This window comes from Carettochelys insculpta, chromosome 5, assembly GCF_033958435.1.
Source record: "Carettochelys insculpta isolate YL-2023 chromosome 5, ASM3395843v1, whole genome shotgun sequence".
NCBI lineage: Eukaryota > Metazoa > Chordata > Testudines > Carettochelyidae > Carettochelys > Carettochelys insculpta.
Genome location: NC_134141.1, coordinates 27726565 through 27750250, shown reverse-complemented (window position 1 = coordinate 27750250; position 23686 = coordinate 27726565). Strand labels below are relative to the sequence as shown.

Here is a 23686-nt window from a genome sequence, read left to right as displayed (position 1 = left end):
TGTCATCCATATACTGGAGCTCCATGATCAAGGTCGTGGAGGTCTTGCTTTTAGCTTTCAGTCTCCTGAGATTGAAAAGCTTCCCATTCATTCTGTAGACAATCTTCATCCCATTTCGAAGCTTCATATCAATGAGGTGAAGGGTCATGGCAATGAAGATGCAGAACAGTGATGGGGCAATGGCATAGCCTTGTTTGACTCCCTTTTTTACCTCAAATGGGTTGCTTTGGGATTTATTGTTGCTAAATACAGTGTCAGACATGTTGTTGTGAAGCAGCCTTGAGATGCTAATGAGCTTTTGGGGGCGGTCAGTCTTTAAGAGGATGGTCCACAGGGCGCAGCAATTGACTAAGTTACATGCTTTGGAAAGGTGCATGAAACTCATGCATGAGGCTTGGTTTTGTTCACATGTTTTTCTTGCAGTTGCTGGGTGGTGAAGATCATGTCCGCCGTTTTTCGGAATGGTCGGAAGCTACAGTGGGATTCTGGGAGAATGACGTCTGAGAGTGGCAGGAGTCAGTTTGCAAGGATTTGAGCTAAGCGTTTCCATGCCATTACCAGGAGGGAGATGCCACGATAGTTTCCACAGTCCAACTTATTGCCCTTCTTGAAGAGACTGACGATCAGTTTGTCTCTGAAATCTTGCAGTATCTGCTCCCTATCCCAGATTTTGAGAATCAGGAGGTGGAGTTGTTTGTGGAGCTCTGGCTAGCCTTCTTTGAAGACTTGGTAGGGATTCCATCTAGTCCAGTTTCCTTGTTGCACTACATCGCTTTGATGGCAGCTTGGCCTTCACTCAGAGTAGAAATTGTTGCAAGATTGTCCCTAGGCAGTTGCTGAAGGATTTGGTCAAGGGATTCTAGGACCAAAGTGGAGGGATGATTCAAGAGCTCATCATAGTGTTCCCTCCAGTGAGAAGCAATGGCTTCATTGTCTTTCAAGAGTTGGGTACCATCCTTTGATCGAGGTGATCAATTCCATGTTTTCTTGGTACATAAACAGCTTTAGTAACATGGAAGAAACCTCTTGCATCATTGTCTGTGAGGCATTGGAGTTCTTGCATCTTCTCAGTCCACCACTGGTTTTTCAGAGTCCTTGTATGCTGGACTTCTGCCTTGGCCTTGGCATGTGTTTTTCTCTTCATTGTGCTGTTCATGTTACTTTGCCAGGCCTTAAAGGCTTTCCTTTTTGACTCAGTCTTTCAATTTCCACCTTGTTCTCATCAAGCCAGTCCTGATGCTTCCTGGTTTCTCCACAAACTTCAGTGATGGCATTTTTCCATTGACACTAGTGTTTGTCCACATCTTCAGGGTGTACTGTCATCAACTTCCTTTGGAGCACTGTTTTGAAAGTTGCTTTGTCTGGTGAGGTCCTTCAAGCCTTATGCGTTGATCTTTTGTCAGATCTGTTTCCTCTGACTTCAATGACAATCCTAATTGCCATTGTGGATTGAATTAAGGTGGTGATCAGTCCAGCAGTCATCAGTACTATACCTCGTATGTGTGAGAAGGACATCACGCTGTTCCTGAGTATGGACGATGGTGTAGTCTGTGAGGTCATAAATTTGTTTTTCTGGCAGAAGAGGGTATTCATAAGGATGAGTTCATGTTCTGCACGTTTTGTAAGGAGGAGCACTCCATTAGAGTTGCTGTTGCCACTTCCTTCTTTCCCAGTGGTATTCTGCCAGAGGGCTGCATCTCTTCTGACCCTGGCATTGAAATCCCCCAAGAGAATAATCTTGTCTTCTTTGGGGATGTCTTTCAGGACTGTGTCCAATTGGGCATAGAACTTCTCCTTCACGTTATCTTCGGCATCTAGAGTTGGTGCATAAGCACTGATGACAGTTGCCTGTTGGTTTCTCTTAAGCTTTAAGTGGAGAGTCACGAGACTCTCATTGATGCCAAAAGAGACTTCAGATAGGATCTTTACCATTTTGTTTTTGATGGCAAATCCTACTCCATGAATATGTTTTTCGTCCTTGAGGGTTCCTTTCCAGAAAAATGTGTACTCTCTGCCGCCTTCTGTTAGCTGTCCTCTTTCTGGTCTGTGTCTTTCTGTTAGGGCAGCTATATCAATGTTGAATTGTCACAGCTTGTGGATGATAATTGCTGTGCATCTTTTGGGTCACCCACTGTCAGGGTTGTCCACTGGAGTCTGAGTATTTCATGTTCCAAAGTTTACTGTTCGATTTCGACACCCACTGAACATAGTTATCCAGTTGTGGGGGTGGGGTGGGTGTTTGAGGTGGACTGTGTTTAGGGCACCATTTCTAGCCATCTCCCCATGCTGGGTGAGCAGAGGGGATTAAAGAGGGCTGCTCAGTCGTGGATGCAGCAGCCATACCAGTCTACCACCTCCATCCTCAAAATGGAAAGTCTGATACATACATCCACCATCTACATGCTGGTCCATGACTAAAGCTTCCAGATTTCACAGCCCTACTCCCGTTACCATTCGCCAGTTGCTGTGGGACTTTAGGAGAGTAGTACGCTGAGGAAGACACTAGTGCATGACTTCTTTTCACATGGGGAGACTGTTGTACTGCAGCCACCACATGGTTCTTGACGTATAGTAGGTTCAGGTCCAGTGGCGTGGGATCCACGATGCCTGGAAGTCTCCTGTCTGCTGCAACCTTCATCTGTCTTCACAGCCATTGTAGCATTACCCTTGCCATCCTTCACCTGTTCTGCCATTGAGGACTTTTAGGATTGTTTTTTGGCTGGACGAGCCCCATCAACCTTGCCACCATGGGTGACCCTTCTGGGAGTATGAGACTCCCTACAGCATCGCTCTTGGGTTCATTGGAACACACAAGCCTGCTCACCATGCCAAAGTGATGATCCAGAGAGTGAGCCGGTTGACTAAAATCATGCAGGATTACGGAGTTTGCCAGATAAGAAAGTTCCCGATTAGAGAGATTCAACCTGTAACTTAAAGTCTCTAATGTTCACCCAAGAATAACTTTTTATTTTCTGAAGGCTTCATAATGAGTTCGCAACTACGAAAGAACTCTTTTTCAGACTCAGGATGTCACTCAGCTGTCATTTCCTGCTGCCATGGAACCTTCTAGTCACAACATTTTTAATTTCTAACAGGATTTGGTGTTTTTGTTTTGTTTTTCCATAAGTCAACACTCATCCTCCCACCTTTACTCTGAAGCATATTGTCTGGCAAGGTGACAGTGTGGTGTGGAGTATTACACAACTGCAAAGTTTTTTAGGCTTCAGCTTATTAAATTAATAAACAAGATATAGGAGTTCAAGAATGTATTATTTTTTTTAAAAAGTCCTATGTATCATTCTACATTTTTAAAATTTAAAATATGGATGAAACTATGGAATTTGTTTCTCTTAAATCTCAGATTGCAGAACTTCTTTATTTGATTCACCTAGGGAGGAAAAAAAATCGTTAAAAACCAATTGTTGATTTGAAAACTATTATAATCTTCTGTTATTTATCATTTGAGACACAACAGAATACCACATTTTAATGAGTTTTTGCAAATTTTGGTGGCTTATGAAACAAATTGGCATGTTTGAAGGTTGAAAATTAAGCTTTCTGAACTGTGACCTATAGCTTGTTGAAATTACTCTTGTAGACTTCAGTGGGCTTTGGATCAGAGTGCATCAACACTTGTAGAACAATTATTATTTGGGTTTACAGTTTAGTCTAAGATAGAGGGCACATGAACTCAAGGAGGATAAAATCACAAGTAGGTTTAATTTCTCTTCAGTAGAGACCTTTGTGTGAGGTGGCAATTTCTATTATTTCTTTTCATATACAAAATCTGCTTTGAAGTAAAATAATGAGAAGAGCTTTCTGGATTAAATAGTGATCTTGTGATTTCACTTCTTTACTGAATTTCCTTTTTGTAAGGTCAAGGAATAGTTGGATAGGAAATCTGTTCAGCCTTGCGTTGTTGAACTGGTAAGAAATCATCTTCACCACTTGATTAAAATTTCTTGAAAAATAATTAACCAGGTACTCTTTCCAAAAGAACAAGCTGTGAAAGAGCAGTACTGTCTTTGTATAAATGGTTCACAAAAGAGATATTTCACAAAACTCTTGGTAGTAAGCCCCATTTCGTGTTAAAAACCTCTCCATTTTTCTGTCTAACTTTAGCAGCAGTTTTAAAGTGTGGAGTTGTTTTCAAAATCTAGGCTTAAACATCAATACAGGACAGAGTTTCGATAAATCTGTCATAGCATCTCTTTTCTACAGGAATAAGTTAGTGTGTGAAAAGAGGAAAAAATGTTTTATAGTCAGAATTTTGGAGAGGTAGTCAGGATGATAAAGATATTCTAATTGAGAAAGTCTTGAGTCCTTGCTGATGATTCACAGAACGAAATGAGAAAGATGCTAGAGAGGAATTGGAGTGTTGGGAGGCCTTAAGGCATATTTTACGAGGTCCAAGGCTGCCTGACAACAGCATATCTTAGAAATATTTCTGTCACTGAGACTGGTAAGGTTGTTACCTGAAGTTCAATTCATAAATTTATGCAACATTACTTTTTGACTTTGAGTCCAAACATAAGGTGGGATTGTGTTTTGAGTCTTCTGAAGTAGGTGGAACCTGGGGCAGCAGTGCACAAAGGTGAGTTTAAGTAGGGAAACTGCTGTCAGTAGTCAAGAGAAAAGCCTTATCTATGCTATGGGTTTTAATACAATTATAACAGTTTCATAGCATTCCCAAAAAAGTGATGCACCCTGATGCATCTTATCCCAATTACAAACTCAGGTATAGCACACTAATGCAAGCCAATTTTTATACCAGTGCATCACGTTCATACTAGGGATTTATACTAGACCATCTACATCAGTTTAATTGCTGTGGAGCAAAACTTCAGGGTAGACAGGGCCAAAGGAAATTTACTTATCTGGGAAGTGTGCTTAGAATAGATGAACAGTATGGAACCACACATCTCATCCACCTCTCCAGCTGTTATGAGAGTAGGTAATTTAAGTAAAAAGGAACCGGAGTGAGTTCTAGGAAGTTGCTGACATGAAGGAGCAAATGTGTGGTTCAGATTTTGGCACTGAGAGCACATGCACTCTCAAGAACGTGACTGAATTGTCAGTACAATAGGGTCTCAACATCCGCGAACCTTCAAGTATTCACATCTGGCTGCTCCCCAGGGCTCCAGGGAGGAGAGCGCTGGCAGCTGTGGCTCCCCCAGGGCTCTGGGCAGAGAGCGCAGTCAGCCGCCACTTCCCCCGGGGCTCCGGGCAGGGGGTGCAGGCGGCTGCTGCTTCCCCCAGGGATCCAGGTCCCCTGTATTCGCAAAATTCAGCACTCACAAGGGTTCTCAACATGGAACCCTCGCGAATGCTGAGACCCTACTGTATTGTAATGTGGTAATTGCAGTCCTATTCCACAGCTATCGCATTCTTTATTATTTATTAACTGCTAGAACAGATCTGTGCCATAAATAGTTTTATGTTGTTTAGTAACCATCAGACCACTTTAGACTGGATATTCTTTTTATAAAATACCATGTCCTATAAAGTGCCTGGTGTTTTTGTTTTTTACAGGTACAGCAGGTTCAGACTGTGCAGCAGGTACAGCATGTCTACCCAGCACAGGTGCAGTATGTGGAGGGAAGTGACACGGTCTACACAAATGGAGCTATGTAAGATTATTAATTGGAATATCCATATCTGGCAGGATGTGTGGTTAGATACACATCTCTCTGATGATATCTTCCTGGCTTTGTTTTTTAAGTAGATGAGAGAGATGGTTAGTGGTTAAAGGCTTGTTCTTTGTGGTGGCATTTGAAATTATTCTTGGGAGAAGATAAGAGTTGTATTCACATCATTTAAATGTATTCCGATAGAACTTTTGCCTTAAAATTAATATAGGTATATTTCTGCAACTGTTTCAGTTGGACCTACTTTAGTAGTTACATTTAAAGTATTCTGGCATATTTTTAAACTTTAGTTTTATAGGCAAAAAAGAGTTATCTAACTTTGCAATAAAGTGACCATATAGTAATAATTGCACTGTGTACTTGTGGCAACTTCTGCAACTAGTTGTGGGAAAGAAATTATGTGTTTTTAACTGTATTTAATGAGAGATGTGTTCTTTTCCTTTTAGGAGGGAAATAAGTCATGTTGTCTCATATAGCTCTTCACGTTGCCTGTCACAAGATATTCTCATCTTCCACCTGTGCTGTGTTTTTAGTGCATTTAGGAGAAAGGAGTATACAGAGCCGTGTGTGGTATCAGCAAAGTCTTATTTATAACCCAAAAGCGACACATCAGTGTCAGCATTACTCCCAGAAGTAGAGACCCCTCCAAAGTTAACTCTTTGAGTGCTTACCAACACAACTTTCTCGTCCTCCACTCCCACACCTGCTCCCTTTTCCCTTTGCGCAGCTTGTTTTCCTTCTCTCTTGCCCTTACTACTCAACTATCAATTCTACTTTAGGTAGGGCTGGTAACACTGCTTGTTAAGGTTCCCTATCACTTCCAATTTTAGGACCTTGTTTTCAATTTATCACTTTGGCAGCCTTTAACCAATTTGGCTGAAATTTTCTGTGTTGAGTGCCTTGAGCTAAATTAGTCTGAAAAGTTGTCAGTAGAATGCTTGTTTTGCACATCTTAAAAATTCAGTCAGTCTGTCCTTTGAAAAGCCCTAATGCCTCCATTCTTTGGAGCACAGACTTGAAATTTCACACAGTACTCTCTTTCTCAGGGGTGTGCCTTTTTTCATGCCAGTGAACATTTGCCCAAGTTATAATCTTTTGGCAAATTTCTCACATGGTCAAGAGAGAGTTCTTAGATTTTAGTAGCTATATTTCCCAAAGATTCTCTCTGGTAGGCATGCTGCAGCCCAGGGCTGAACAGAACTTTCTCTGCAGTTGCTATTCTGGACTGCTACAGGCTATGCTGTTTGTGAGTACCAGAACTGAGAGCAAGGAGTCTCTTTCTTCTCTGTTATCAGTGACCTTCCTGCATGGCTGCCTGATTTGAATGCCAAGGGAAGAGAAGCCAGCTTTGAGGCGGGGTATCAGTGAAAGTAGATTGAGACAAGGGAGCCTGTGGGGTGGGAAATGGGACTGCAAGTTAGATGGGGAAGAGAGGGAAACTGGGACTGGTTGAGCAAGGAGGCTGGGATTGGGATCTGGGAGAGACTGAGGCTCACTGAGCCAGAGATTGGGACTGGCTGGGCAATACTCGTGGAGCTGGGGAAAAGGGAACCTGTACACAGTAGATGAAAGAGATTTTATGAAAAGCCAGGGGACCTGATCAGGACTGTCTAGGCAGTGAGACTGAGAGCAGGTACTGGAGGGAACACTAGCTGAAGCAGCCCAGGAAGAGAGAGTGCCATCTGTAGTCAGCATGCACAGAGAGACAGAGAGCATGGGTGAACTACTAGTGGTCAGATGAGGAGCCATGGGGGAGAAGGCAGGTCTAGGCCTGGCTGGGAAAAGATACTGGGGACCAGGAGTTTGGGATAGGGAGGAACTCGAAATTGACAGGTAAGGAGACTGAGCTTACATTTACACTATGAGATAAATTTGAATTTATTAAATTTAATTTTATAGTGCTGGGTTTTATAAATTCAAATGACTATCCTCACCTCCCCACAAAGTCGAGTTAGTGCTGCCACACTAAATCCCCAAAGAACAACTGTTGCAGCAGTGTATTGCAGGAACCTATCCCATAGTTCCCTTAGCAGTGTAATGTTCTGGGTTTTTGCGCTGGTGCAGTATGAGGAAAAATGCTGTGCAAGCGGCTGTGGGCATGTGATGTCATCGTCCCACACTGCGTTGCCCTCATTCCCCTCCTGTGGAACGCAAATAGCCATTTTTTCAGAAGGAAACAAGGAAAGTAGGGAATCCCAGGTAAAAGAAACCCAAATAGGCTGGCTTCAGAAGGCGACTGAACCATTTAAACTGGTTTCTCAGCTGCTTTTCCCCTGTTGAAAGAACACCTTCCATTTGAACTAATGGGCAATATTCCCTTTTGGTAGGACTTTTGCCCAGTCAGCCAACTAGCACTCCAAGGAACTGTCATACGGACATGCCACAATGGCCGTGTCTTCACTAGCACAAATCTTCAAAATGGCCATGCAAATGGTCATTTCAAAGATTACTAATGAGGAGCTGAAATACATATTCAGCACCTCATTAGCATGCTGCCAGCTGTGGCATTTCAAAATTGTCTCAGCTTGCTGCTGCATGGCTCGTCCAGATGGGGCTCCTTTATGAAAGGGCCTTGGGAACTTCAAAATCTCTTTATTCCTATCAGTGGCAGTTCCTGGGGTCCTTTAAAAAAGGAGCCCTGTCTGGATGAGCCATGTGGCAGCGAGCCGCGGCAATTTCGATGTGCCGCAGCTGGCGGCATGCTAATGAGTCGCTGAATATGTATTTCAGCGCCTCATTAGTAATCCTTGAAATGGCCATTTGCATGGCCATTTCAAAGATTTGGGCTAGTGTAGATGTAGCCAATATGTATGTGCTCTGGGGTCACCCAGGTGACTGCCATGTCAGCTAGTCCCGCAGCTACTTTTCCCTCCTTGAAACCACACCTGTGCAGAATGGCATGACTTCTGCCAAATCAGCCAACTAACATACCAGAGAACTGTCTTACCCATGTGTGACCCTGAGAACTCAAATCCAGAGAAGAACCTTGAGTACTCATGATAGCTGTATGCGATGGATGGCTGAGTTGTGCTATCCATGCTGGTCAGGAAGAAAATGAATTTGAATTCCTGATACTATTCAAGGTCATGGGTTTCCTGTTACCTCCTTCCTGTGCACCTGAAGACCACTGGAGCTGAGTGGCCAGAACGGACAACTGTGGGGCGTTGTGGGATACATGCGTGACTCTCCTGGAGACCAGTAAAACTGGCTTTTATGGAAGCTGTTTCCACACTACTGTTAATTCAAATGCTTAAATTCAAACTTCCTGTTAATCCCTCTTGGGTTGTTGGAGTAAGAATTAGGGCCTTAGTGCCCCCTAATAGCGAACTAATGGTGTTTGCTGTGTCAACAGTGATGGTTTAAAATAGAGTGCCTTAGAATTGAATTTATGCTGTAGTGTTGACATAGCCTGAGGCTGAACGAGAAGCCTGAACAATAGAAACTGGGACTGGATAGGTAAGGATAATGGAACTGGATAAGGAGCCAGAGGTGTGAAAGTAACAAGGATGGGACAGGAGCAGTGTGGAGGGATTGGGGCAAAAAGGATCATGCTTGGGTAAACGGGCAGAAGAGTCTGCCTCTTAGAGCACATTCTCCTCCAGAGCCTGAATGGAACCCAAGATATTTTAGCATCAGTATAGATCCCAGTGTAGCTGTACATGCATCCCATGTTTCAGAGATTGTAGTCCACCACTATTCCATGCTCTTCCACATGGCCATTTGTAGTGGACAGGAAAAACACCTTCCCAAGAAAGAGAACAGTAAAGCTAGGTGAAATTGACAATGGTTTGGTATTTTTTCAGAAACTCAGTCCAAACCAGGGCATACTGAGTGCTTTTTTTTTTTTTTTTGCCAAGAGGAATTTACAGGTCCATTGAACTCCAAAACTTGAAGTATCACTCTGTTATTCACCCCAACAGCTAATTTATAAGGTTAATGTCTCCTCTCAGTCTCAGTGACATGTATAATAGATACCTGGACATTGGAGTCTGAGAGATTGGCACTGTACTTCTGTGATAGCCCCGTCCAGGTAGTAACCAGCCCTGCTGCACCAGCCTCATCATCTTCTCCCTTGGAATTGTTTTCAGCAGTAGTGTCCATTGGGGCTGCACATGTTGTGTGTACTTTCTCTGCTCCCACACAAGGACATAAAGGGCACAGCAGTCACAAGTCTTCCACAATTCTCTGTTACCACCTGTGCCAGGAAGATGGAACTTAGACTGTGTCCCATCTACGCTGCCAGCTGGAAATTACACCTTCCCCACAGTCTATCAAAGCTTATTCTACCACAGCTCATGCAATGTCCTTGGCCAGTTTCAGAAGTGTTACAGGATCTGAATGCCTACAGGTTTCTAGATGGAATAGTCTGCTCACATTTCTAAAGCCTTGTGTACTGCACTAGGCTGGTAGATCCAGTGCTAAATTCAGGAGAGCAGAACTCCCATCCTTGTTTGAGGAATGCATCTGGCACTCTTCATGTCTGCCATCCTGAAGAGGCTACTTTGTGCCAGCCACGTACAGTGAGATTCACAATGACACATACAGAAAGCAAAAATGGTGAATCAATCTATAGAAATGACGGTTCTTTGATACATTGTAATCAGTGTGGCTCCCCCAGCTCGTCCTCCTCTGCCTTCAGAGTCCTTAGAGAACAGGCTTCAAAATACAAGAGAACTTTTTTTTATTTACTAAATTTTCGTGAGTCACAAGGTTTTCTTAAATACTGTGTTTCTGCTAGACTTTAAAATATTTCTCTATCCATGAGTGAGAAATACTGGATAGAGTAATGGATTCTGCACTGTTTTCCTCCTTGTATACAAACTGTCTTGCTGTTGATGCTTACATATTTATTTTTGTTTCTTAACACATTTTGGAGGTGTTTGTATAATCAGGAATACATAGGCTGTATAGTTTGTCACCTTATTTAATGTCACCAAGGGAATTTCTGCATGTTGAATTATCGTACAACCCCATTTTAGTGTAAGTTTGCCCTTGCATAGTTACTCCAGTTGCAGATATATTTTATGTAATTATTCTATATATAGAATATACATAGAATGGATTTACTATAATTTACTTCTGGAGAAAAACAAATTACTTACCTGTAATTTTTGTTTTCTGATAAATTTAGACCCACCCATCCTCCTATGCTTTCTTTAGACTTGTATGCATTTTTTTTAGTCAAAGAGAATTTTAATAGTTGGAAGCAATGATGGTTTATTAGTCCTTCCGGCCATGTAATCTGTTTCTCTTCCAATAGTTTGTGAATCTGTGCCAGAGGAATTGCCACCCCTTGCATGTTTTGAGAATGTAGTTATTTATTCGCAAGAATGGGGGATCTTTGAGTGGATCTGCTGGCTATGGGATTCATGCCAAAATGTGAGAGAAAGTTGTGATACAGTTGCTATGGGACACACAATTTTGAATTTCTTGACTTTTTTGCAGGTGTACTACCATCTGTGCACATTAGCATAACATTTATGTTAAACATATTTCAGTGTGTGTTCAGTAATTATACAAAATTAGCATACCCCAGTATATGGTTAGAACATCTAAATTGCAAATTTATATTTTTCTCCTTTGTTTCTGTATCCTCTCATGCCCTCAGACGCATAGGGCATCCACTAGTTTTTGCTATTTATTTCGGCCTTGTGCTGGTGTGTTCAGGCTTTTGGGTCTCATGTTGGTGGATCTGCCTTTTTGCTGTGTTGTTCTGCATAATGTTTCTTTAGGTCACCCTCTCTTTCTCTGGCTATCTTGTTTCCTTAATAAATATCACTCAATATGGGAATTGTGTTGGTGGCATCTTTAAAGTATGTGCTAAATATGTCCACCTGCCTCTTCATACTGTAGTTAATGCTTCAGGTTGGTCTCTTCTTCCTAGAATTTATGATGTTGCAACAAATTCTTTTGCAGACATTAACTTTTGGAATGGGTTGATTGTCTTATTGATTTCTGTTGTAGATCTCCATGGCTCTGCTTCATGAAGGAGGACAGCCATGATGCCAGTAGTAACAATTCATAGTTTTGTATTAGTGGTAATCATGCTACTTTTCCAAGTCTGCTCAAATTTATGTAAGTTGTGCTGCTTTTGATAGATGCTTGATACGTACCATAGTGTCACCACCATGGCACTTCTCAATCCCCAAGTAAAATGACAGATATCTTACAAAGTCTCGTACTTGTTTTCTTCATCTACTCTGATGGTTGCTTTTGGAGTGATTTTTGTCATCTGCTTTTTTATAAGCACATAAGTATTTTGCTGTGTCTGCCAAAGGCAAAGTCTTCCATTAAATGTTATGTTGATTCAGCAGGACAGTATCATTGGCAACAGTAGGTTAATCAAATTGTGCTTTATATTTTGTCCATGTAATTCAATGCTTACCTCTTTTGTTTGCTTTCCTCATGGCATGGTCTGTGACCACTGCAAACTATAGTGGGGACATGATACAGCTTTGCCTTTATTCCAGTTGTCACTGCAGAGCAGTAACTGATTTTGTTACCATTTTTGACTGCCGATTCAACATAATCATGTAAAGTCATGATTCTAATAATTTTTGCTTTTATCCATAGTATGCCATTTTTTCCAAACACTGTTTCTATATACACTGTGTGCAGCTTGTTCACCATTTTCATTCATGTGAAAACTCCTGACACACTTGACCATAACTTTATCCTTCTGGAAAATTATAAAATTTATCACAAGAAGGTCTTGACATTCTACACTTCATTTTGTAATATGTCTGAGAACAATAACATGGTCTGTTCATTATCTTGGTGGTTGAAAACCTGCTTCAAACCCATTTGATTTCATGAGAACGCTGAACTTGTTCTTCAGTTCAAGCTGAAAAGCACTTTGTGTCTGTGCCTTCTGATTTTACGTTCTTGATTAATAGCCTTCTTTTAACCTTCTTCATCTTCTTTAATTTGATTTTCAATTTAATGATACAAAGAGTAGGGTCACTTCTCATGTCTGTTACCCTATTTATATATCCATCTGCCAGTGAGCTGTGGAAACTTCCTTTAAATGTAGAAGCAATGTGTCTGTTTCTTTGTAGTACCATTTGGGGTGTTCTGCAGTATTTATGGACCCCTTTGAGGGAAGGGAGTATTGTTCCACTTCTCACTAGGTTGTTTGCACTGAAACTTTCTGCTAGATGTTCACCAATTTGATTCATGTCCAAACCCCAGCTGCACTTGCCCATACCTTTATCCAACTATTCATTGTTACTGCCAACCTTTACTTTAATATCATGCGTAGTCACTTGGCTACCATATTTGGTTAGCAAACCCTATAACAAATCATAAAAAAGGAGTGTTTTTTTTTCTTCTCAGACTTGTCCTGGTTTGGTGCATAGCATTGTATGATTGTTAGTCTGAAAAATCAAGTCCGTAAACAAGTTCCAATAATTTGTTAATTTATTGATTTCCATTCATTTAGTGCCTCCTCAGCTTCTTTCAACTTCAGAATTTCAGTGCCAGCTTCATAGCTCTCATTTACTTTCCAACAGTAGGTTATGATTTCATTTGTTCCTTTGAAGTTCTGACGTTTGTTTGTCTGAACCTCTTCACACTCACTAATAAGACATCACGACAGCATCTGTCCTTTTTTTTGTCTAGTCTTTCTGTCCTTCTTTCATTACTTTCATGTATTAGTCTCATATTCAAAAATCTGATTTTTCATTACTGATCTGGACCAAGGTACTTTTCAAGACATAGGATTCCTTCGGGGTTTGTCCAATGCCCATCAAATTCTTTCCATGAAAGTGATCTTTTGTTCAAGCCTTTGGCACACAACTATGGCTGCTAGTGTTCATTTCTACACTATATTTGTTTCATGTGATGGGATTACCAGCTCCATGCACAATCTTAGATTCATGGCTCCTAACTTATTATTTGAACTAGCCATATTTTTATTTACATCCACCATACTATATGGCTCAATAAATAGTTGTTCGAATAGTGTCCCTGTGGGTGCTCTACTCTGGGTGTCAGTGCATCCTCATGCCGACACTTGGAGATTCTTCTATAACCTCATTGTCCTACTTAGCGTGTGTGCAGCAAGGACCGCTCCGTTCCTTCTCTACCCTGGCAAATAGAGCAGGATGCTCCAAAACTGGGGAAGGAGGGAGGGGAGTGGAGCACCCACAGGGGGGGGGACATCTCGAAGAATCATCGTTGCTGCACAGGGTGAGTAACTTCCTCTTCCTTCAGAACTGTTTATGTATTATGTAAGGCCCACCCACCTTCCAAAAATAAAAGTGTAGCTTCTGACAAACGTTTCTACAAACTCAGAGTTTTAAAAATTATGCCCCTTTATTTCTTATGTGAAATAAAACAACAGGAAAATAAATAGTTTTGCAAAGAAAGTCTTCTTCCTCATTGTAAACACAGAAATATTGTGCACTGCCACTTTACAATCACTGTAATAGGTCCCAGTATTTCCAGCTATACATATATATTGATTATTTCATATATTTTCCAAGAATTATATTTTTAAGTGCTTATAATTAGTAATGTGAACTAATAATTCAGTCTTTATAGTTGACAGCTGGAGAATGATGATTCTGAAAATAAAGTAAAATAAGATTAACTTTTAAAAAAGTAGGTTCAAGTTGAATGCACATTCTCAAATTCAAATTGTTCAGTTTCAAAACTGTATGATGAGATGGCTTTTTTTTAAGTAAACTATGACATAACAGAAAGAAAATTCTTTGCAGAGGGAGAAAATAATTTTGAAGATGACAGTGTAAATGAAAATGGTTCTAAAACTATATAAAAACAGCCCTTACATACGAACATAAATACAGAGATGGTGAATACCTAGTGAATTAGTAGTTGAAAGAAAATTCAGGGTCACATAGAGCTAGGTTACTGGTAAGGCATGATGGGATGGCAGAAGCACTAATTTATAGAAGTTGACAGATCAGAGTCTTGACATTTACATAAAATCTAATAATAGAGTCAGCTGGGAATAAATCACACTCTGCGTGTGCACATGCTCATAGTCTAAACTTAAGGGAGAAGAGTAACACGATTTACCCTTTCTGTATCTGTGCATTTATTTTTATTATTTGAGTACATGCCTTTTTCCAAAGAAGTGTGAAAGTTGAAACTGAAGAAAATTTTTTTCAAAAAACAAGCTTAGTAACAGTATGTGGGTGCCCACTGTCAGTCACAAATCCAGCTATGCATCTCTGAATTTATTTTAGTAGTAGCATTATAATTATGCCTAGATTTACTGAATTCACAATTGGACACCTGCTTTCTGTGTTGATGTGCTACAGACTCAGTCATTCTGTAAAACAACTTTTTTATACTCTGGAATTTTATTTCTATTATTTTCAATTACTAGAGGAAAATAGCAGATAAACAATAAAATGTAACAGGGCTTGCACAGACTTAGTAACTGGCATGCCTGGGATGTAATGTAATGCACAAGATTGAATGTTTCCAGCTATCAATAAAAGAGATATTACAAAAGAGTAGAGTATGCACATCCAGGAACTCTTTCCCCACCAAATATTTTTTCCTGTCCCCTGCTGTTTTTTTCCTTATGATGCTGCTCTCCCATTAGATTGGTGGTGACTTCTCACAGCGTTTTTTAAACTTTTGAAATAGTAATAATTCCTAACTCTTCTATCTCCCTTTTCAGCTGTAGATGTCAAATGATCTTATAAAGGAAGTTTTTGTAATTTTTAAAAAAAAAGCCATTTTAAAAACTCCACACCGATGACAGTAGTGTACAGCACAAGCATTTAAACTATTAAAATATAAAAGTTAAGCTTTGTAGATTCTGAAGTGACTCTGGCAAGATAGAATCCCGAGGGAGTTCATTTTGGCCACAATGATTTAAACTAACAAGTTCTGGCCTGTGCTATTATCATAGTCCTGTGTGTTCTCCGAGTCTGCCGTTGTTGTAAAATCTAATAGACTGCAGAACCTAGAGATGGATAAGTAATCACTGAACCCTATCTCTGTTGATTTCTTAATAAATCAAGTGTGAGTCTTTATTCTTTTAAAAAAAATATTGTTCTGGCCTGTAGTATACTGCTTAATAGCAGTCTTGGGATCTTTTTATGTTTCCCATGTTAGACTCTTCTGTTAAGTCAGAATGCTCGACCCTTGGAGCAAAGAGGGGGTGTGTCTTGTCTTATTCACATGGACTCTTCTGAATAATTCTGACTAGATGCATGAAAAGGTCTTGCCCAGACTTATTAGGTAGAAGAATAGTAATTCTGGATGCCACAGTATATGTAAGAATGTGTTTGTGAACTTTGCTATGGTAACTATGGTCTCTGAAAACTAGACAGCCAGAATCTTAGCTAAGAAATGATGCAGCAAAGTTGTGCCCAGATCCCAGAAATGTGATGTTACATTCCACTTCATTCTCATAATAAATTGTCACCCATTGGCAAAGTATATGTCAGGTCTCCCTCCAGAAGCTGCCCATCAAACAGCATAAAAACCTGCTTTTGCTGCTGATGACTTGCTTTTCCTCCACTGGAAGAGGTTTATCCTCAGGGCCCCAGATATATCATGGCACAGACCTGTTGGTTGGGAAGAAGCAGGACAAATGGGACATCAGCCCCAAGGATGAGCAATTTAAAAGGGGCCAGGGTTGCGAGTCGTCATAGCAGGAAAGGGAGGGGCTGGAGACCCAGGCCCTTGAAATCACCGTCAGAGCTCCACATGGAATGAATCAGGCAGCATTGAGGGCTTGGTGGGGGAAAGCTGGCTCTGTCCCTGCCCCTTTTGTCTGAGGCCCCATCCATTCTGGGAATCCAGAGATGTCCCCACCATTCCTCAGTCCCTGATGAAGTCTGTTTGCTACCCTGTCATGGTGTAATGGAACCAAATTCTGCAGGAGCAACTCCTAATTCTGTGGCAACATTAATTTAATCTGTTGCCACAAAATATCTTTTGTTCTCCTCCCCTTTCTGCCCACACAAAAATACAGAGAGGTGTAGCTCAGAGGTGCAAATACTAATTAATCTTGCTTTTGTTGAGGATGATTTTTGACAATTGTTTTCCAAGATGGGTTTTGCATCCTGTTTGCCAGGCAGCCCATTTGAGCTCCCTGAGCCTCTGCTCCCATGATATTGTTCAGATGACCAAGCAGAGTTACCTCCTTCCTGTGTTTGCCAGGGTAATGGAAGCTATTGCCCAGCTTTAACAGCCTGCCTGCCAGCCCCTTAGGCCTCAGGTACTGCACTGTTATCTAGACTGTCCCGCTTTCAAGGATTCATGTGTGTCTTCCCTGATCTGTGGCTGTAAGCCAGGCTCCATTTGATGGTCCCTCACCCTGTACTCTCTGGTTTCCTGGTTTAGTGTAGGCAGCATGCACTGTCATCCAATTATCTCTCCTTTCTCAAGAAAGCTGGCAGGCAGCAGGAAACAGCCATGTAGCTTCTGGGACAACAGGGACAGAGAAAGCAAAAAATGAGGTGTGGAGCTGTAGGAAAGAGTGAATTCTGTGATACAAAAGCTGAATTCCAGGCTAACTTGGGAAAATGTCAAATTGCTCAGCCACAGAATTTGAGTGACCCTGATTGAGATGTTTGAGCAGGTCACACTTCCCAGAGCTATTGCTTCATGTTCTTTGCAAGCACAGACAAATGAGACAGTATTGGGTATAAACTCAGTTTACATTTTAAAATGTTCTCTGCCATAATAATGTCTAGGAGTACAATTTGAAAATCAGTCAGGTACTGGGGCACAGTTCTGGGGTGCAGATCTGCAACAAAGCGGAAAATTCTGCAGCCAGTTCTATGGACAAACATAAAAATTGACAAATACACAGGTTCCCGTCTGTGCTGAGGATCTAAGGGGTCAGAATTCAAGCTTACCAGATAATTCATAAGGGGGGAGGGACAACATTTTTTTCCAATACTTATTTCTTGGACATTGCAAAATGTTATTGTCAGTGGGGTATGGGTTGTGCACCAGTCTCTTTTGATTGCAGCTATTGTATGCTCCTGTCCACGGTGATATTGCACTCACCCAATAAAGAATACAAATAAATAGTTTTTTTCTTCCTTTTCCTAAAGCCGAACAACAACTTACCCTTACACAGAAACCCAGATGTATAGCCAAAACACCGGAGGGAATTACTTTGATACTCAAGGAGGTTCTGCACAAGTGACAACAGTGGTCTCATCTCATAGTATGGTTGGCTCTGGAGGGATTCAGATGGGTGTCACAGGAGGACAACTCATTAGCAGCTCTGGAGGCACCTATCTGATTGGCAATTCAATGGAAAATTCTGCTCATTCAGTGACGCATACAACACGGGCCTCTCCAGCTACAGTAAGTATTCAAAAATACTTGAAGTTTTAGAGCAAGTGTCTTGGCTCCTGTTGTTGTGCTCTTTCATGATTATGTATGTTTTCTGTAACAGAAATAATAAGTTTGAAAAATAACTTTGGCCCCATCCTGCAAACCCTTACAAATGTGCTTAAGTTTGTGCATATGAATAACTCCATTTACTTCATTGGGCTGCCTGTGTGCATAAAGTTGTAGATATGCCTGCGAGCAGGATCAGAGCCTTAAAAAGTTGGGCATGTTTTTTCCTGATTTCTGAAAAAGAGACAAAACGTTACTTGACTAGGAATGCCTTGTTTATCTGACTGAATTTTATAACTCTTATTTCTACCTTACAGCTATATGTAACTTCTTTGCATTCACTGCATTTTCTAAATCCAGTTTTGGTATTCGTTTTGTACCCTATCTTACTATAGTCCCATTAGATTAATTTTTAGTGTTGTTCTGCTTGATGTTATCTATTATTTATGGTAACTCCCGAAGGCCTCAATTCAATGAAGGTTGCTCATTGTGTTAGGTATATTACAAATAGATGTGAAGATGCATTCTGTTGCCACAGTGATGGGTGACCTTAACCTATATAGACAAACGATATGGTCCTATCCCTTAACTTTGTCCTGATTCTAATTAAGAAATATAGGTTTATATTCACTATATCTTTGCTTAATAGCATTAATATACACTTTTATCTATTCCTTGAGGATATTCTGCTATGATTAGGGAAGTTAGAAATTGGAGAAGAGAAATTATGAAAAGTAAAGTAGAAAGAGCAAACAGAAAAATTTCCTAAGTGGGGAGAATAGTGAAACGGCGTATAACTAAATAATAGTTATATATTAGAGCAAAAACCTAAGGTGTGTTATTTTTCAAGGAAACTGAAATCAATAATCATGGACTAATATGTCAACATTTGAAGCTGCATGCATTTGAAATGATGAGCTCACTACTCTGACATCTGATAATGAAAATGATCTTGTAAAAACAATTAATTGTGTTAATTGAACTAAATGCAATCTTAATAAAAGTAAAAGATAATGTTTCCCCTGACCATTGAAATTCCTTCACTATACGTTGTGGTGAATGGTTTTACTGAGAAGTATTATGAATGAAAAGAAAAGTTTTAAAACAACTATGAAGCATGGTGGCCTAAATTATACTGCAAAATTAAGAGGACAGAAATTCAGATTGCAGCAGGAAGTTAAGTAAGTTTTTGTGATTGTTAAAGGAAAGGGATTATATGTTCTATCACAGATTTTTAATGTTAAAAGCTGATTGCTAAAGAAGTATCATTGATAAATTATATGATCAGAGGGTTTTTTTAATTAAACAAATATATTTCCCTTTTTCCTGGTTTTTATGAAGAATATGTTGCATTAGTTCTTCTATAGCCCAATTCAGTTATATAGGAGTAATTCTGCTTTATTGGTCTTATGGTCAGTTTAGTATGATACCATTAAAAGTACAAAATGGGAGTGCAACTGGAGTGTCTTCCTGTAGGCAACAGTGAAGAGGAAGGTCTTCTACACGGAAGTAAAATCAACAAGAGATACTTACAAGAAAAAATTAAATGGCAAATATTTCTTGTGTTCTCCTAGCTATAATTAATGGCCTGCCCTTTGACTAAGAACATCCCCTAATTACAACCCCATTTTTCTTGCTACCTGATCATACCAGTACAAATATAAGCTTATGTTTAATAGGATGATGTCATACAAAATAATATGTTTGAAGTTTAGAGTCTGAAATGACAGTAGAATAAAGTGGAAAAGATGAGCTCAGTAGGGGCAAACTGTTGATTAAACACAAGTAGCAAACATAACTGCAAAAAATCAGAAACATGGGAAGAGTAATGGATTTGCATTGAAATCTGATATGCTTGAAGGTTTTCACTAGTATAGATATCCCATATTGAATTTTCCAGTTTAAAACCTGATCAGAATTTTTGCCCAAATATGGAAGCATGTCTCAATATTTACAAAGGATTTTATGACATAATCTAGAATTGAACAATAGAATTTTGCCAGGGCAATTTTTGCTTCAAGTATGACACACTCCCTTTGAAAAATGTGTATTTTAAGAGCACAGACAATTTAAAATATTTTTGCAGTAATTATATTTCAACACTTAAGGCAAGCAGTATTATTTACTGTACATGTGATAATTTGGAACAGAAATAATTGGCTTTGAAAATAAATATACTTAAGATAAATATCTGTTGTAATGTCCCTTCTCTTGTTTCATATGTTGAAAAAAGTTGTCTTAAGGATATGGGAAGTTTCTGTGTACGTAACTATAACAAGGAGAGCAGTAAAAACAGTGCACTTAATAATTTCAATATTAAAAATATTTCTCCTCTTACTTCTTGTATTTGTTAGCTCTTTTGTGTTTGAGTGTCTGCTAAGAAAATTGGATAAATTGCAAATGCATTTCCTGCCAATAAAATGTTAAGCAGGAAATTGCGAAATGGTATGTGGTTTCTGTTGCATTGAGAACTTTGTATATATGGCTTCAATTGGTTACAGGGGCAGGTTTGACTGAAATGTGAAAGTTTCAGCTCAAACTGTTAATTGATCTAGAATACCTACTAAGTTTTAATTTTACTTGGAAGTTAAGAATACACCAACTAATCTTTAGTTTTTATTTGCGTAGATGACTCATGCTCAGATAGCTAGAGCTCATTTCACTTGTGACCCTCATCTTAACTGCATCATCATAATGTTTTTCTATACTTGTCTAAAGAATTTTTCTGAGAGAAAAATCATGTGTATCAAAGCTATTTGCCATTGTGATACTTATACAGCAAAGTTTTTAAAGCCTTGTGAATGAATGTATATAATTTTCACATGGAGACAAAGGAAATGTTTGTAAGCAAATGAAACTTTGCTTAATGCCATTTGTGTGTTCTCATCATAACTTCTGTCACTTTCATCATAACAGTGTCTACTTTCATTTTGCCAGTTGCACCAATCAACTTTATTTTCTCTGTTCATCTCCATTCATAAAATCACAAAGCTTCGTTACTAATTAACAGATTAGTTTTATGAATAAAAGTATAGCTATTCCTGATTTTTTTTAAAAAGATTAATTTTGCTGTCATAATATGACATAAAAGGGATGCCATCAAGTCAAATATCTTTAAAATAACCTGTGTGACTAACAGTACCACAGATTATTAGAACCGAGGAAAATTTTTAAAAAAAATCTAGTTTATTTTTCACAGATTTGCTCTTTGTGTACTTCTTGCACTCTTGAACAAAAACAGTCTAGTCATTGATATTTTTTCTTCTATTTTTGTTCACTTTCATTTCATGGATCTTGTATATTAGTTATAATCCTGAGCTGTATCGTCATGGCAGATCCGAGGGGATGTAGCCTTCTGACACATCTAGCTACATCTGTAGGGTGCTCTGGCTGGAAATTCAGTTTATGTTCATCATTAGCAATAACATTGCACCATCAAAGGTATTGGTAACCATGTGATCACCATTTGACACTCCTGGGTACACACACTTTGTTAATTTTCTACTGTAATATTTCAGGATAAAACAAAATCATTTTTTGTTTTGAATCATGGAAAATATATTCATATTTGCTTTTGTTAAATTTTTGCAAAACATTAATATTGAGCCCATAATACTTGACAAGTGTCCTTTTCAGATTACAGCAGGAATTCTGGTAATTTTTTTTATTATATATATAAAAATATACTAGAAATTGTGAACTTTTCAGAAATTCTCTCTGTTAACCGATGGCCGGGGGTGAGATACCACGTGTGCCCTCACTTCATCCGAGTCTTTAACTGCTAGGACAGACAGTCCCTTTGCAGCGGGCAGCCAGGAAGGCTGACGGGTGACCCGGAGGTTGTACTGAGAGCCTCCTTCACCCGAGTCTTTGACTGCTAGGACAGAAAAGTCCCTTTGCAGCGGGCAGCCAGGGAGGCTGATGGGTGCCCCAAGAGTCTGCCCCGTGGAGGCGGCATGACTCAGCGCTCAGCTCTCAGTACGCCTCACCAGTGACCACACTAATACAGCTGAAAACCGGCTGGGTTCTTTTATTTGTGTTCAGTTTGCACAGTAACAGGAGGGGTCAGGTTAAAACTTAAACAGTTACTACTTATTTAATAAGAAAGCTTAACTTTTATGGTTACATGGCTTATATTTTACTACTTTTGTTGCAAACAGCTAGCATATAACAAAATACTTTAATTCATAGATCTATTATTAAATGAAGGCGCGCAGAAGCAAAACACATAGCAGGTCTTATTCTCACCCCTGCGTTACACGACTTTAGCATGGCCAGCGTCTGTCACTCAATCCCTTGGGCAGAAGAGTACGAGGAGGGCGTCCCCTGGGACCTCGGGAGGCAAAGACCTTCCTGACCGGCAGGTAGAGGTAATTGGAGCTCAATTAGAGGAGCTGCCAGACCCTTCTTTATACCCCTTGGGTAACGTACACTCTTTCTTATCTTAAGGATGCCAGTTGTGTTAGATCATCTCGTGACACTAGTTCTCACAGGGAGTTTCAGGGACTTAATTCACACCTGCGAGGTGGAGATAATTTAGACATTCTTTTCTTATAGGTGTGAGATTCCTCTCCTGGGACGAAGTGTAGACGTATCAATCACTGGTACTAGCCAAGGGCAGCCTGAGGCCCTGGTTGCCTGCTAGCCCGTTTGTCTTTTGTTGGCTGGTTTCGGCCCGTTGAGGGTCATGATGAGGCAGTACATCTGTGCTCTGAGGCATCAAAGACTGTGCTTGAGATTAGCGCATCTGTGCTCTCAGGCATTCCAAGACTGGGCTGTTTCCTTTGGTCCTTTGTGCTCTGAAGCACCTAAGAGGGGCAAGATGGAGTGGAGCAGGGGGATTCTGTCTGGCTACACTCTCACATAAACACATCTGAGGGATATATTACCATGCTTGAAGAAAGTTTGTGAGAATTTGTGTTTCTCAGTGCATTTTCTTCATTGGCATTACTTATTTCCATCAGACATTTAGCTATAATGATTTGTGTGTTCCTAGTTATAAAGAATAGTTTATAGCACTAAAAATCTTATGGCAGTCAGATCAGAGATGCAGCAGTAGTGTGCTGTTGATATGAGGTTAGGTCCAAATTCAGATGTGATTATTAATGTTGTAAAATAGGTACATTTGGGTTCTGAGTGTTTGAACAGGTCAAGGAAAGATTGTTGCAGAATTCTCTTCCCTTTACTGTTTAATTGTTGTTGTACTAGAATTTACATATTCAAATTCAACACATTCAAACTTGGTATGAATAAAGACAGCAGTTATCTCATGCTTTACAAGGACTGTTTCCCTTCCTTTGATGTTCACAATGATCTCAGGCAAGACACTTAACACCCCTGTCCCTTACTCCCTCCTTCAGTTCATGTATTTGATTTGTCAGTTTTTATTGCAATTTTTTTGGACCTCTGTACTATATATCTGGCTCTGGACTGGAAATTCTATAGGTATGAAGAAGTGGGTCTGTCCCATGAAAGCTCGCCACCTAATAAATCATTTTGTTAGTCTTTGAAGTGCTACACGACTGTTTTGTTTTTGTTTTGTTGGAATTTATAGTGATATTGAAGAATGTCAACAGCCCTCTAAATGATGGAACCTGAGTCTCCAGTCTAGCTGCCCTTGTTCAAATACATGTGTGCTGTCCCTGTGATAAAATATAATTATTACAAATATTTTTCTGATGTAGAAACTTAAA

At 39.8% G+C, this 23686-nt stretch overlaps 1 protein-coding gene across 4 annotated transcripts in view; it reads left to right on the top strand.

The window, feature by feature from the left end:
• The window catches only part of RFX3 (regulatory factor X3), a 212487-nt gene that overhangs the window by 121739 nt on the left and 67062 nt on the right, over positions 1-23686 (top strand). For all 4 annotated transcript variants that reach the window (XM_074994847.1, XM_074994843.1, XM_074994846.1 and 1 more), the window contains 2 exons: positions 5533-5630; positions 17699-17957. In XM_074994847.1, coding sequence (XP_074850948.1) covers positions 5533-5630; positions 17699-17957 — 357 coding nt within the window. The remainder of the gene's footprint in view (positions 1-5532; positions 5631-17698; positions 17958-23686) is intronic.